The sequence below is a fragment of the Triticum aestivum genome, chromosome 1A (assembly GCF_018294505.1).
Source record: "Triticum aestivum cultivar Chinese Spring chromosome 1A, IWGSC CS RefSeq v2.1, whole genome shotgun sequence".
NCBI lineage: Eukaryota > Viridiplantae > Streptophyta > Magnoliopsida > Poales > Poaceae > Triticum > Triticum aestivum.
In genome coordinates, this window is record NC_057794.1 from 482,206,112 (window position 1) to 482,220,687 (window position 14,576).

General features: G+C 48.7%; 1 protein-coding gene and 1 pseudogene across 1 annotated transcript; one reads left to right on the forward strand and one right to left on the reverse strand.

Moving 5' to 3' along the window:
• The first annotated feature begins 204 nt into the window (after positions 1–204).
• On the forward strand, positions 205–1,384 carry LOC123189373 (probable phytol kinase 2, chloroplastic; annotated as a pseudogene).
• A 56-nt stretch (positions 1,385–1,440) lies between these two features.
• Positions 1,441–3,238, reverse strand: LOC123058749 (aldo-keto reductase family 4 member C10). Its single transcript, XM_044481443.1, has 6 exons — positions 2,982–3,238; positions 2,857–2,907; positions 2,696–2,772; positions 2,487–2,574; positions 2,117–2,389; positions 1,441–2,035 (listed from the first exon to the last, which is right to left on the reverse strand). The coding sequence occupies exons 1-6, from the start codon at positions 3,090–3,092 to the stop codon at positions 1,706–1,708; spliced, it is 930 nt and encodes a 309-aa protein (XP_044337378.1). The 5' UTR covers positions 3,093–3,238; the 3' UTR covers positions 1,441–1,705.
• Positions 3,239–14,576: the final 11,338 nt, after the last annotated feature.

The window sequence follows — 14,576 nt, forward strand, 5'->3', positions numbered from 1 at the left end:
TCGAGCACGTCGTGCCTTCTTTTTGCTAGATGAATAGAAGGCTCTCCTGAAAAAAGAAAAGAGCTGGCTTAGAGCTCCCCTCTTGACTTGCTTGGCCAGTTGGCCTCTTTGATGTAAGTAGAGTTGCTGGATCCATGTGGCCGGACCCCGGAGAGCCCGCTTCTCCGGGACGTCGGCGCTGCCGTGCTCACCGTAGGCGCCGGCATGATGGTGCTCGGCTTCTGGGAGGAGGTCCGCAACGGCGGACCGAGTAATCTCTGCTCACCATCTAAATAATACGCACGCTTTTCTTGTTTTTTGTTTTTTTCTCTTTCGGATTGATGATTGTTTTGATTTGCGCGGAAAAAATCCGGAGGAAATTCTATAGATCAACAAGAAAATTTATTTATTTGAACTTTATCATGCAAATTATTAATGAGAAGTTGGTTGGTATCTCGCAATCTGCCTGTCTTTTGCTCTGCATTTTCAGAAACTCTGCAGGAAGCTGGTGCACATAAGTGACGGGCAGGTATATTTCCTTATGTGGCCTTTGTTCAGGACGATGGCGTGGTTAATTCAATGACAAGACATGGAGACTATAGGTAAGCCTCTCTTTTTCCCCATCTTTGGTAACTTCTTAATTAATAATTAGTCTAACAATGAGCTGACTACATCTTCATCTTTTCACCATCATCTCTAGAGAGCTTCTCAAAGGTCCACAGTATTACGCCGGGCTTTAGATTTCGCTGCTGTAATCTTTTGGAGGACTTCTCCCGTTTCCATCGCCGTGATTTGCAATTTGTGCGCGGGTGATGGTACCAAGTTCTTTCTCATGCAGTTAAATTTTTGTCCGGTGCTACATTCTCCTTAATTTGATTGTTCAAGGGAAGGTTTCAGAAAACAGCATAACTATGTATGCTACTTCTTTTAGGTGTGGCTGACATAGCCGGGAGGCGATTCGGCTGCGCGAAGCTCCCTTACAATACCGACAAATCCTACACCGGAACCACCGCAATGTTCTTCGCCGGCTTCGTGTCATCGGTCCTGTAAGCAAAAGAGCAATGAAGTCCCAGGTCATCTTTTGTTTTGTTGTCTGTAACTGTATGACTGAAACTAGAACTGGATGTGGTGTACCTGCAGCTTCATGTGCTACTTCGACCTTTTCGGGTTCGTCGAGCAGAGCTGGACCATGGCCGTTGGCTTCGGCATCACGTCGCTTGCCGCGGCGACCGTCGAGTCACTCCCCGTCAGCACGCGCTTGGACGATAACCTGACGGTTCCGCTCGCCTCTACGCTCGTCGGCGGCCTGGTTTTCTACTATGTTTGTGGTGGTGGTGGTGCCGGAAGCGACGACTGGAGCACCATCTCGGCAAGTGCTGCGGTGGCCTTTGCAGGCAGTATCTAGCACAGTGAGGGGACATTGCAGTAAATTAGAAGGCCTTGTTGGTGGTGACACTGCAATGAACTGTTCTATCTGCTTTTTTTCACAATGACTTTGGATTGACTAATGCATCAAAACAAAAATGACAGAGCAGGACAAAGCTATTTGTATTTTACAACTTCCAGGGAGGATTCTGAACTCAAATCACTCATGCAAATTGCTCTACATACCAGCAGCAGCGAAGCTCGAGCTCCTTCGACTGCTGATTATTACTACCGCATTATTCTGTTGCCATGGCAGCACTTGGCAGCCTCCGCTCAAGGAACAGTGACTGTTCTGTTCAGACTATATTTCACCATCCCAGATCTCTTCTTCGGATTTGAACAGGCCTTCCGGGTGAGTCCAGAATTTCCCGCGGATCAGCCTTGTTTGTTCGATCTCAGAGAAGCCGGCGAACAGGTCGCTCGGAATGGACCAGTCGAAGACGTCGAAGTTGGCCTTGATCCTCTCCTCGTGGGTGCTCTTGGGCAGCACGCTGTGCCCCGACTGGATCCCCCACCGCAGCGCCACCTGCGCCGGCGTCTTCCCCAGCTTCTCCGCCGTCGACACCACCACCGGGTGCTCCAGCACGGTGAATGCTTTGAACGTCCCCGGCGAGCCCAGCGGCGAGTAGGCCTGCATACGCATGAACTGTTGAACACACCGGGAAAGCTACAGTAACAATGGCGTGTTTCTATACGAGAGACATTAACGTACGGAGAAGTGTATCCCTTTGGACGCGCAGAGGTCCCGGAGCTTGGCCTGCTGCCAGACGGGGTGGCACTCCACCTGGTTGGCCGCCGGCGGCACGCGCGCGACGGCGAGCAGATCCTCCAGCTTCTTGCACGAGAAGTTGCTGACCCCGATGGCGCGGGCCTTGCCGGAGTCGTAGACGCCCTCCATCGCCGCCCACGTCGCCGGTATGTCGGCCGGGATCACGTTCTCCGGGCTGAAGCCGGCGCCCTTCTTCATCCGGATCGGCCAGTGTACCTGACGAGAACGAAGAATGCATCTCAGGAATCAAAATCAAGATACCGGGTGGAAGAAACTGCAGCAATGCAGTCAGTCAGATGGCGCGCGGGCTCACGAGGTAAAGGTCCACGTAGTCGGTCTGCAGGTCCTGGAGCGTGCCGTCCAGCGCCACCGGCACGTCCTCCGGCGCGTGGTTAGTGCACCTCGAAACATTCAGATCAAGATTTTCGCTCGTTAACTTCTCAGTTTTTCGCAATTGGAGTGTCTGAATGGGCAATGTTCAGATGATGGGAGGATGGGAAGACAAACACTGCAAAGGCTCACCATAGCTTGGAGGTGATGAAGAGATCTTGCCGGCTGGTTATGCCCTCGTCGAACACCTTCTTGAGGGCGAATCCGATCTGCAGTGGCGTAGAGGTTGTCTAGTGTCCTGCCTTTTGATGCAAATTAACATCGTTAATTTGAGAGAGGGACGATCTGGTTACCTCTTTCTCGTTGCCGTAGACCTGAGCACAGTCGATGTGCCGGTAACCAGCCTGCATTATTACGCAGAGTAAGATTCAGACAGCGCGAAGGAGCATCGGTTTGCAGCGACGACGTACGCACGCACCTTGACGGCGGCGTAGACGGCGTCGCCGACAACGCCGGGCTCGGACTGCCAGGTGCCGAGCCCGACCGACGGGATCTTGGCGCCGGTGCTGAGGACGAAGTGGCTGGCCATGCCTTCAGCGCTCGTACGTAGCTAGCGTGCGCAGAGTGTGTTCGCACTTGCAAGTGGGAACCGAGTGGAAGATGCGCGCGGAGACGAGAGACGGCGACCGACTGCTCGATCGCACTCGCACGGGCCAACTTGTAGAGGCACTGCGGGCCGGCAATGAAGTTCGCGTCGCTGTTACCGGTGAGGCAGTGATGTCGATGCGGCAGCGACCGTGCAATTGCACGTGCCAGTGGGGCTGGAGGACACAGACACGCCAAACGTGGTGCTGTCGTGTCTTTACCTTCTGACGGCCAAGAGCACAAGACTACGCCGACACCCTAACGATTTGCTCGTGGCGGAAAGCAATGCCCCTAAGAGCATTTACCGCCGGAGTTGGCAAATACGGCCCTATACATCTATACGTGTCCGCAAACAATGTTAGATGACCCCTCGTTTACCATGTCGCTCAATCACACATCTCAAATGTGTACCCTCAAATTCATGCAAGTCATGCACATCGATCGTACGATCCTCAAATTCATGCAAGTCATGCACATGGATTATACGACACAAATTCATCATAATTCAACGTTCTGAAACAAAAACAACAAAGCAAAACAAATCATATCTCAGCAATCTGGACACGCTAACATAAAACAAAGTTCGAGTGTAACAGATCACTCACTGGCCGGATCAGTCACCAGACGCCAGCTATGCCGCCTGCTCCATGACCATTCTTGCCGCCTGCTCCGCCTGCATCCTTGCCTTCTCTTCCGCTGCTGCCATAGCCATCCTCGCTGCCTCGTACTCCTTATGTCGTTGAGCTTCTTCTTCATCCCCACAAGCCAATTCTTTGCATGCTCGTCCAAGAGGCCTTCGTCCATCAACATTATTGGCATCCTCCGCGTCTCGTGTGATTTGCAATCTCTTCTTCTCAAGCTCAAGCTCTCCAAATGTATTGGCCTTCTCGATCTCCCATTTGATCGTCGCTTCTTTCTTCTCCCTCTCAATTTGTAGCTTCTTGTTTGCCCTCTCCCGGTCCTGATCCATCATCTCCTTGTACGCATCAAACATGAACTTGTACCTCTCCTCTTTCTTGTTCTCCATAACAGGAAAAATGCCCATCCATGTGGAGGACACTTTTTGAAAGAAATACGCCCTAGAGGCAATAATAAAGTTATTATTTATTTCCTTATTTCATGATAAATGTTTATTATTCATGCTAGAATTGTATTAACCGGAAACATAATGTATGTGTGAATACATAGACAAACAGAGTGTCACTAGTATGCCTCTACTTGACTAGCTCATTGATCAAAGATGGTTAAGTTTCCTAACCATAGACATGAGTTGTCATTTGATTAACGTTGACTTGACCCGTTCTGTTAGCTTAGCACTTGATCGTTTAGTTTATTGCTATTGCTTTCTTCATGACTTATACAAGTTCCTATGACTATGAGATTATGCAACTCCTGTTTACCGGAGGAACACTTTGTGTACCACCAAACGTCACAACGTAACTGGGTGATTATAAAGGTGCTCTACAGGTGTCTCCAAAGGTACTTGTTGGGTTGGCGTATTTCGAGATTAGGATTTGTCACTCCAATTGTTGGAGAGGTATCTCTGGGCCCACTTGGTAATGCACATCACTATAAGCCTTGCAAGCATTGCAACTAATGAGTTAGTTGCGGGATAATGTATTACGGAACGAGTAAAGAGACTTGCCGGTAACGAGATTGAACTAGGTATTGAGATGCCGACGATCGAATCTCGGGCAAGTAACATACCGATGACAAAGGGAACAACGTATGTTGTTATGCGGTCTGACCGATAAAGATCTTCGTAGAATATGTAGGAGCCAATATGGGCATCCAGGTCCCGCTATTGGTTATTGACAAGAGAGGTGTCTCGGTCGTGTCTACATAGTTCTCGAACCCGTAGGGTCCGCACGCTTAACGTTCGTTGACGATATAGTACTATGAGTTATGTATGTTGGTGACCGAATGTTGTTCGGAGTTTTGGATGAGATCACAGATATGACGAGGAACTCTGGAATGGTCCGGAAGTAAAGATTGATATGTGGATAGTAGTGTTTGATCTCCGGAAGGGTTCCGGAATTCACCTGAAGGGGTTCCGGATGTTTCCCGAAATGTTTGGGCACGAGAACACTTTATCTGGGCCAAAGGGGAAAGCCCACGAGGCTTTTGGAAAGTGCAAAAGGAAGTTTTGCGGAGACCAGAGGCTAGACGCCAGGAACCATGGCGTCTAGGGGGTAGACTCCGGGAACCCCGGCGTCTAGCCCTGGAGTCCGAGAAAGACTCTTGCCTTTCGGGTGAAACCGACTTTGAGGAGGCTTTTACTCCAAGTTTCGACCCCAGGGCTCAACATATAAATAGAGGGGTAGGGCTAGCACCAAAGACGCATCAAGAAACACCAAGCCGTGTGCCGGCTACCCCGTCTCCTCTAGTTTATCCTCCGTCATAGTTTTCGTAGTGCTTAGGTGAAGCCCTGCGGAGATTGTTCTTCACCAACACCGTCACCACACCGTCGTGATGCCGGAACTCATCTACTACTTCGCCCCTCTTGCTGGATCGAGAAGGCGAGGACGTCACTGAGCCGAACGTGTGCAGAACTCAGAGGTGCCGTGCTTTCGGTACTTGGATCAGTCGGATCGTGAAGACGTACGACTACATCAACCGCGTTGATATAACGCTTCCGCGATCGGTCTACGAGGGTACGTAGACAACACTCTCCCCTCTCGTTGCTATGCATCACCATGATCTTGCGTGTGCGTAGGAATTTTTTTGAAATTACTACGTTCCCCAACAGTGGCATCCGAGCCTAGGTTTTATGCGTTGATGTTGTGCACGAGTAGAACACAAGTGAGTTGTGGGCGATATAAGCCATACTGCTTACCAGTATGTCACACTTTGGTTCGGCGGTATTGTTGGATGAAGCGGCCGGACCGACATTACGCGTACGCTTACGCGAGACTGGTTCTACCGACGTGCTTTGCACACAGGTGGCTGACGGGTGTCAGTTTCTCCAACTTTAGTTGAACCGAGTGTGGCTACGCCCGGTCCTTGCGAAGGTTAAAACAGCACCAACTTGACAAACTATCGTTGTGGTTTTGATGCGTAGGTAAGAACGTTCTTGCTCAGCCCGTAGCAGCCACGTAAAACTTGCAACAACAAAGTAGAGGACGTCTAACTTGTTTTTGCAGGGCATGTTGTGATGTGATATGGTCAAGACATGATGCTAAATTTTATTGTATGAGATGATCATGTTTTGTAACCGAGTTATCGGCAACTGGCAGGAGCCATATGGTTGTCGCTTTATTGTATGCAATGCAATCGCCTGTAATGCTTTACTTTATCACTAAGCGGTAGCGATAGTCGTGGAAGCATAAGATTGGCGAGACGACAACGATGCTACGATGGAGATCAAGGTGTCGCGCCGGTGACGATGGTGATCATGACGGTGCTTCGGAGATGGAGATCACAAGCACAAGATGATGATGGCCATATCATATCACTTATATTGATTGCATGTGATGTTTATCTTTTATGCATCTTATCTTGCTTTGATTGACGGTAGCATTATAAGATGATCTCTCACTAAATTTCAAGATAAAAGTGTTCTCCCTGAGTATGCACCGTTGCCAAAGTTCGTCGTGCCCAGACACCACGTGATGATCGGGTGTGATAAGCTCTACGTCCATCTACAACGGGTGCAAGCCAGTTTTGCACACGCAGAATACTCAGGTTAAACTTGACGAGCCTAGCATATGCAGATATGGCCTCGGAACACTGAGACCGAAAGGTCGAGCGTGAATCATATAGTAGATATGATCAACATAATGATGTTCACCATTGAAAGCTATTCCATTTCACGTGATGATCGGTTATGGTTTAGTTGATTTGGATCACGTGATCACTTAGATGATTAGAGGGATGTCTATCTAAGTGGGAGTTCTTAAGTAATATGATTAATTGAACTTTAATTTATCATGAACTTAGTCCTGGTAGTATTAGCATATCTATGTTGTAGATCAATAGCTAGCGTTTAGCTCCCCTGTTTTATTTTTGATATGTTCCTAGAGAAAACTAAGTTGAAAGATGTTAGTAGCAATGATGCGGATTGGATCCGTGATCTGAGGTTTATCCTCATTGCTGCACAGAAGAATTATGTCCTTAATGCACCGCTAGGTGACAGACCTATTGCAGGAGCAGATGCAGACGTCATGAACGTTTGGCTAGCTCAATATGATGACTACTTGATAGTTTAGTGCACCATGCTTAACAGCTTAGAATCGGGACTTCAAAGACGTTTTGAACGTCATGGATCATATGGATGTTCCAGGAGTTGAAGTTAATATTTCAAGCAAATACCCGAGTTGAGAGATATGAAGTCTCCAACAAGTTCTATAGCTAAAAGATGGAGGAGAATAGCTCAAGCAGTGAGCATGTGTTCAGATTGTCTGGGTACTACAATCGCTTGAATCAAGTGGGAGTTAATCTTCCAGATAAAATAGTGATTGACAGAATTCTCTAGTCACCATCACCAAGTTAGTAGAACTTCGTGATGAACTATAGTATGCAAGGGATGATGAAAACGATTCCCGAGCTTTTCATGATGATGAAATCGATGAAGGTAGAAATCAAGAAAGAACATCAAGTGTGATGATTAACAAGACCACTAGTTTCAAGAAAAGGGCAAAGGGAAAGAAAGGGAACTTCAAGAAGAACGACAAGCAAGTTGATGCTCAAGTGAAGAAGCCCAAGTCTGGTCCTAAGCCTGAGACTAAGTGCTTCTACTGCAAAGGGACTGGTCACTGGAAGCGGAACTGCCCCAAGTATTTAGTGGATAAGAAGGATGGCAAAGTGAAAAAAAGTATATTTGATATACAGATTATTGATGTGTATTTTACTAGTGTTCATAGCAACCCCTCGGTATTTGATACTAGTTCAATTGCTAAGAGTAGTAACTTGAAACGGGAGTTGCAGAATGAATAGAGACTAGTTAAGGGTGAAGTGACGATGTGTGTTGGAAGTGGTTCCAAGATTGATATGATAATCATCGCACACTCCCTATACTTTCGGGATTAGTGTTGAACCTAAATAAGTGTTATTTGGTGTTTGCGTTGAACATGAATATGATTTGATCATGTTTATTGCAATACGGTTATTCATTTAAGTTAGAGAACAATTGTTGTTCTGTTTACATGAATAAAACCTTTTATGGTCATACACACCAACGAAATGGTTTGTTGGATCTCGATCGTAATGATACACATATTCATAAAATTTAAGCCAAAAGATGCAAAGTTAATAATGATAGTGCAACTTGTTTGTGGCACTGCCGTTTAGGTCATATTGGTGTAAAGCACATGAAGAAACTCCATGCTGATGGACTTTTTGGAATCACTTGATTATGAATCAATTGATGCTTGCGAACCATGCCTCATGGGCAAGATGACTAAGACTCCGTTTTCCGGAACAATGGAGCGAGCAAAAGATTTGTTGGAAATCATCATACTGATGTATGTGGTCCGATGAATATTGAGGCTCACGGCAGGTATCATTATTTTCTGATCTTCACAGATGATTTGAGCAGATATGAGTATATGTACTTGATGAAACACAAGTCTGACACATTTGAAAAGTTCAAAGAATGTCAGAGTGAAGTGGAGAATCATCGTAACAAAAATAAAAGTTTCTATGATATGATTGTAGAAGTAAAATATTTGAGTTACGAGTTTGGCCTTCAGTTAAAACAATGTGAAATAGTTTCACTACTCACGCCACCTGGAACACCACAGTGTAACGGTGTGTCCGAACGTCATAACCATACTTTATTAGATATGGTGCGATCTATGATGTCTCTTACCGATCTACCACTATCGTTTTGGGGTTATGCATTAGAGACAGCTGCATTCACGTTAAATAGGGCACCATCTAAATCCATTGAGACGACACCGTATGGACTATGGTTTGGCAAGAAACCTAAGCTGTCGTTTCTTAAAGTTTGGGGCTGCGATGCTTATATGAAAAGGTTTCATCCTGATAAGCTCAAACCCAAATCGGAGAAATGTGTCTTCATAGGATACCCAAAGGAGACTGTTGGGTACACCTTGTATCACAGATCCGAAGGCAAGACTTTTTTTTGCTAAATTCGAAGTCTTTCTAGAGAAGGAGTTTCTCCCGAAAGAAGTGAGTGGGAGTGTCGGTGTCAAAACCGGCGGATCTCGGGTAGGGGTCCCGAACTGTGCGTCTAGGCCGGATGGTAACAGGAGACAAGGGACACAATGTTTTACCCAGGTCCGGGCCCTCTTGATGGAGGTAAAACCCTACGTCCTGCTTGATTAATATTGATGATATGGGTTGTACAAGAGTAGATCTACCACGAGATCAAGGAGGCTAAACCCTAATAGCTAGCCTATGGTATGACTGTTGTATGATGAAGTTGTCCTACGGACTAAAACCCTACGGTTTATATAGACACCGGAGAGGGTTAGGGTTACACAAAGTCGGTTACAATGGTAGGAGATCTTGAATATCCACATCGCCAAGCTTGCCTTCCACGCCAAGGAAAGTCCCGTCCGGACACGGGACAATGTCTTCAATCTTGTATCTTCATAGTTCTGGAGTCCGGCTGAAGGTATAGTCCGGCTTCCCGAACACCCCCTAATCCAGGACTCCCTCAGTAGCCCCTGAACCAGGCTTCAATGACGACGAGTCCGGCGCGCAAATTGTCTTCGGCATTGCAAGGTGGGTTCCTCCTCCAAATTCTTCATAAAAGTTTGTAAACACCAAGAGTAGTGTCCGGCTCTGCAAAATAAGCTTCCACGTATTGCCATAGAGAGAATAATATTAACACCAATCTAATCTGCTGATGTATTCCGCAGCATGACATCACACTATGGCCAAGCCTTTATTCGAATCGTTTTCACTTCTCCACCTCAGCGTGTTTTGCGAGGCGGTTTCCTTGGCACGTCTTGTCAAAGCAGAGATCATGTCCCCTTTATTTACGGGATCCTCGTTAATACGGACGTGGGTAACCCAATCGTGCCCGTTAGCATGTTTTCTCGATTAAAGGCGAGTCCCAAACGGTTACGGGGAGGGCTCCTGGTATTCAACCTCTTATAAAGAGACCAAGGCCTTACTCCTTTTCTCCAATCTCAAAACAAGTTCGCCTGTCGCCTCGAGTTCCAACACCCTAGGCTCCAGATTCCAGGTGCTTCGGACCTTCGACAATGTCCGGTTTCGACCTTCGAGGCCGATGGATGCCCTCCTCCATCACGGAGGAGGACGTGCTAAGGTTGAGAGAGGCTAAGTTTTTGACAGCCGAAATTTCACATAGGTTGCCTGCTCGAAGGCAGGCTATTCCCAGTCCCCAGCCTGGTGAGAGCGTAGTGTTCATGTCTCACTTCCTTCGGGGTTTAGGCTTCCCGATGGATCCCTTCGTGAGGGGGCTGATGTTCTATTATGGGCTAGAATTTCATGACCTAGCTCCGGAGGCCATCCTCCACATTTCCTCATTCATCGTTGTGTGCAAAGCGTTCCTCCGTGTTACTCCTCACTTCGGATTATGGCTCAAGACTTTTGGAGTGGAGCCGAAGATGATCGAGGGACGGCACACAGAGTGCGGAGGTGCTTTCATAAGTAAGAATGCCGATGCTCCATGGCCCGAGGGCTCCTTTCAAGAGGAGATCGGCTTGTGGCAACGAGAGTGGTTCTATATCACCGCTCCCAGGAGCGCCAAGTGGGTGGCGCCTCCTGCCTTTCGCTCGGGTCCCCCACCACGGCTAGCGTCATGGGTCAACAAAGGATTAGATTGGGGGTTATCCAAAGACGTGCCCCTGTTGCAGGGCCGCATTAGGGATCTCTTAGAAAGAGACCTCAACCTGGTCAAGGTGACGCAGGTCATGCTGATTCGCCGAACATTGCCCGGCAAACGTCGCTCCCTTCGTCTGTGGGAGTTTAATCCGGAGGGACCACGAGCTCTCCAGCATTTTATGGGTGCAACGCCCGTGGAGATGTATAAAATGTTCTTCGGATCACGAGCGATGTGTCCGGATTTGACCGAGGACGCAAGTTTAAGCTGCAATCGCCCGGATACTCAAGTAAGTAACCTTGTGCCCGGACTCGCTATCCGTAAAATTGTCATAAACTCGCCCCTAAAAGAGTTGTCCTTTTAAACAGGAGTGGGTAGCGAATGCGAAGCTGATCAGGTGTCCGGATCCCCTTCCTGAGACCAGGCCGGATCCCGTGCTAGTCAGGATGTTGAAGATCGTGCCTTTGGAGGTAAGTGAGGGGGAGGACAAGGAAACTATGGCCTCCTCGAAGGAGGCTGCTCCGAAGGGAGGAACCGGCAATTCCTCTCCTAGGGGGAAGAAGAGGGCCGCCTGTGACGACCCGGAGACCATGGCCTCAAAGCGGGGGAAGAAGTCCTCGTCAGAGGGTCCGACGCCGGGGAGATCCTCGACCGAACTACGCCCCCAAAGGGATCAACCCTCCAGCGAGCCGTAAGTAGAGAAAGATTTTACTTTAGAGGGATGAGAGAAATCCTTACTTTTTATCTGAGAAGATTAACCGAAATTTTACCTTGCAGCTCAGACCTCAGCCCTTCTCAGCAGAGCTCATCTTCAGGGGATCTTCTTCCGGAGATGATGGAGAGTGGAACGCCTCCCCCTGCCATACCGCCTAGCGAGGCGGGCGACCCTGAGGTGTCGTCGCGGAGGGTTTCTCCGAATTCGGCAGGGGTGGAAGGTAGCCATATGGCCCCCCAAGGTTCTCCGCGTCCTGCCTTCGATGGAGGTCATAGGACGAGTCTGGCACCGTCTGGTGCGCGGTCGGAGGAGCTGATGATTCTGCTGGGGCGAGCTTCTATCTCAGAGGAGCACCGTGCATTGATGGGTATGGTGATTGGAAGGATTTCGTCCGTGGAAAGCGGATTGCACGAGGCCGTCAGAAGTTTGCTGACGGGTTTTGAGGTACGTTTGATAATGTACTTCTTTGTCAGTTGCGCATAAACAAGATGCGCCCTGTGTAGATATTAGCCCCTGAGACTCTGTGCGTTGTCAAAATTGACGGCGCGCAGAGGATCATAATCCCAGGTCTAATTTTCTCCTTTGTATATAGGTGGCGAAGTGTCTGGAATCGAGCCGAACTTATGATTTTGCCGAGATAAAGCGGCTACTTGACGTGGCAGATGCCGACATCGCGCTCGTCAACGAGCGACTTGATGATGCTCAAGGTATGCAATTCCTCGGGCGGCATCTGGTAAGAGGAGCTTTTATGCCAGTATCTTACAATGTGTGTGCTTGACGCAGATGGTGCGGCCGCCGTGGAGAGTCTTCGGGTGGAACTTGCCCGAGCTAAGGAACAAGCCAGGACAAGTGATGCGGTTGCCGAGAAGGCACTTGAAGATCTGAGAGCCGAACAGGCTGCTCACTGCCGAAGCAAGAAGGAGATGGCCGAGATGGCCGTGAAGTTAAAAAGCGCTGCTGACCGTTGCAAGTCTCTTGAGAAAGAAGACCGAGCGAGACAAACGGACTTAGAGAAGGCCGTTGTTGATGCCAAGGACGCTCGCTCTGCGATGAGAGCTGCGAAGGAGGAGCTGCGCCAGGCCGGACAGATTGCGGCTGGAAAGCCCTTTATGTTGCGGAGGAAGTTTGGCGATCCGAAGTTTGCTCCGTTGGACCGGATGTGGAGTGCGAAGGACGCCTATCTGGATTTGGCAGCGAGTGCTGCTGATGCGACCGAACACTTTCGAGATCAAGAAGATCACGAAGTGGAAAGGCTTTCCTGGTCGCAGTTCTACAATCCAGAGCGTCCACTGGCAGTGGACGATCGTCTGGCTCAATGGGCCGAACTGAATAGATTGTCCAGACTCGCCATGAAGTACGTCATGGGTCATCTGTGGCCGGGGAGATCGGAGCCGAAGAGTTATTTCGTCTTGGTGCAGCAATTCCTTCACGCGGTGCCATGTATCGATGTGATGAAGAGGTCAACATGCATAGAGGGCGCACGGATGGCTCTTGCCCGTGTCAAGACATACTGGGCAGGGATGGAGACCACCGTTGTTGCATCCCGAGATTCGGACCAAAGCCGAGTACCCTCCGAGCACTATTTTCAGGAAGTCCTTGAAGGCACTCGTGTAATAGAGACGCAGTGCTCGAAGGATGCTATGTTCTGATAGCATATGTAATTATGAAGCAATATTTTGATGAATTGTAGTAGCCTTTTATACTTGTGCCTGCAAGTATGTGGAACACCTCCTGTGCGGCCGTTTTAAGATATACATACAAAATCTGAAAGATGGCAGTCGTTGGCTTCAGCCCCCACGCACATAGTGCGGGGGTGCTCGCAGAAGGCGCATTTTCACGCTTAATCCAACGTCTTGGTCCTACAAAGGAGGTGATAGCGCAGCGAGCTAGGCAACCGGACTATAATGCTTTAACACTTTCACTTAGCCATAGGAGCTTGACAATGGGACTATTTAGGTAGCCCCTGGTGGCGACTGCGCTCGCCCGAATTCGGGGCGCGTATGTGCCTGGCCGGGAAACGACCCTTCATTAATGCGGGGGAATCCTATAGATTCCGGAGAGTCATCGAGTGGTTGACCAGTCTCACGCCATATCATGACAGTCGGTTTTCGGCTTTCTCTACTGAGGTGCTCGCCTGGCCGAACCAGGGCACAATCGCAGTAGTTCTCCTGGTGCCGCCTTAGCCGATAGAGCAGAACGTAAGGCGGCCGAACACAGGAGCCGGGCAACCCAACATTTGACCAAAATCATGACTCGGAGCTGATGCATATAAGGCCAAACTCGCGACGCCGAACACTCCCTAAGGTATTCGGTCTTTATGAGAGCGGGCTAAGTGATGCTCTAAGGTATAAGCCCCTAGTGTCCAGGTACGCGCAAGAATTCTGACGTGGCCACATGCCAAGACGCCAGCCTCCTCCTTGGTCATAGAACCAGGGGATGTGTATCAACAAGAGACAGTAAAAAAGGTTTATGCAGGGTCTTAATCTGAAAAGAATCCTTGGAACGGGTCCCTACTGCACGTCTGCGCCTATGTCTCCGTTGTGCCATATCCTGGACGGGCGCAGCACGACGTTCATCTGTAAAAAAGAGAGCAACTAAGTTGAAAAAGGGGCGTGCCGAAAAGTTATATGAAATAAACAAAGTGTAAAGTAAAATATGGAAAATTGAGCTTTATTGTCTCTTATTTGATACGTGTGAAGCCCCTAGTGCAGGGGTATATGGCCACTAAGCCTTTATCAACGATACTTTTTTTCCGGACTCGTCTATCCGTGTCCGTGGTCTTAATGACCTGTTCCGATGTTCTGGCTGGTGAAGCCATTGTATTGTGGGGCTGTTAAAGCGGCCGCACAATCCTCCGTTTGGGGGAGGCGCCCTTACTGCTTCCCCGCTAAGGAGATGATGCCGCGTGGACCAGGCATCTTAAGCGTAAGAGATGCATAATGCGGTATTGCGTTAAA

Excerpts from the sequence above, each read along its gene's own strand:
- LOC123058749 (XM_044481443.1), bottom strand. The coding sequence starts at position 3,092 with ATGGCCAGCCACTTCGTCCTCAGCACCGGCGCCAAGATCCCGTCGGTC. Across the intron at positions 2,575-2,695 it reads TTCATCACCTCCAAGCTATG|GTGCACTAACCACGCGCCGG; the intron begins GTGAGCCTTTGC and ends GAATGTTTCGAG. Across the intron at positions 2,390-2,486 it reads ACTACGTGGACCTTTACCTC|GTACACTGGCCGATCCGGAT; the intron begins GTGAGCCCGCGC and ends CGTTCTCGTCAG.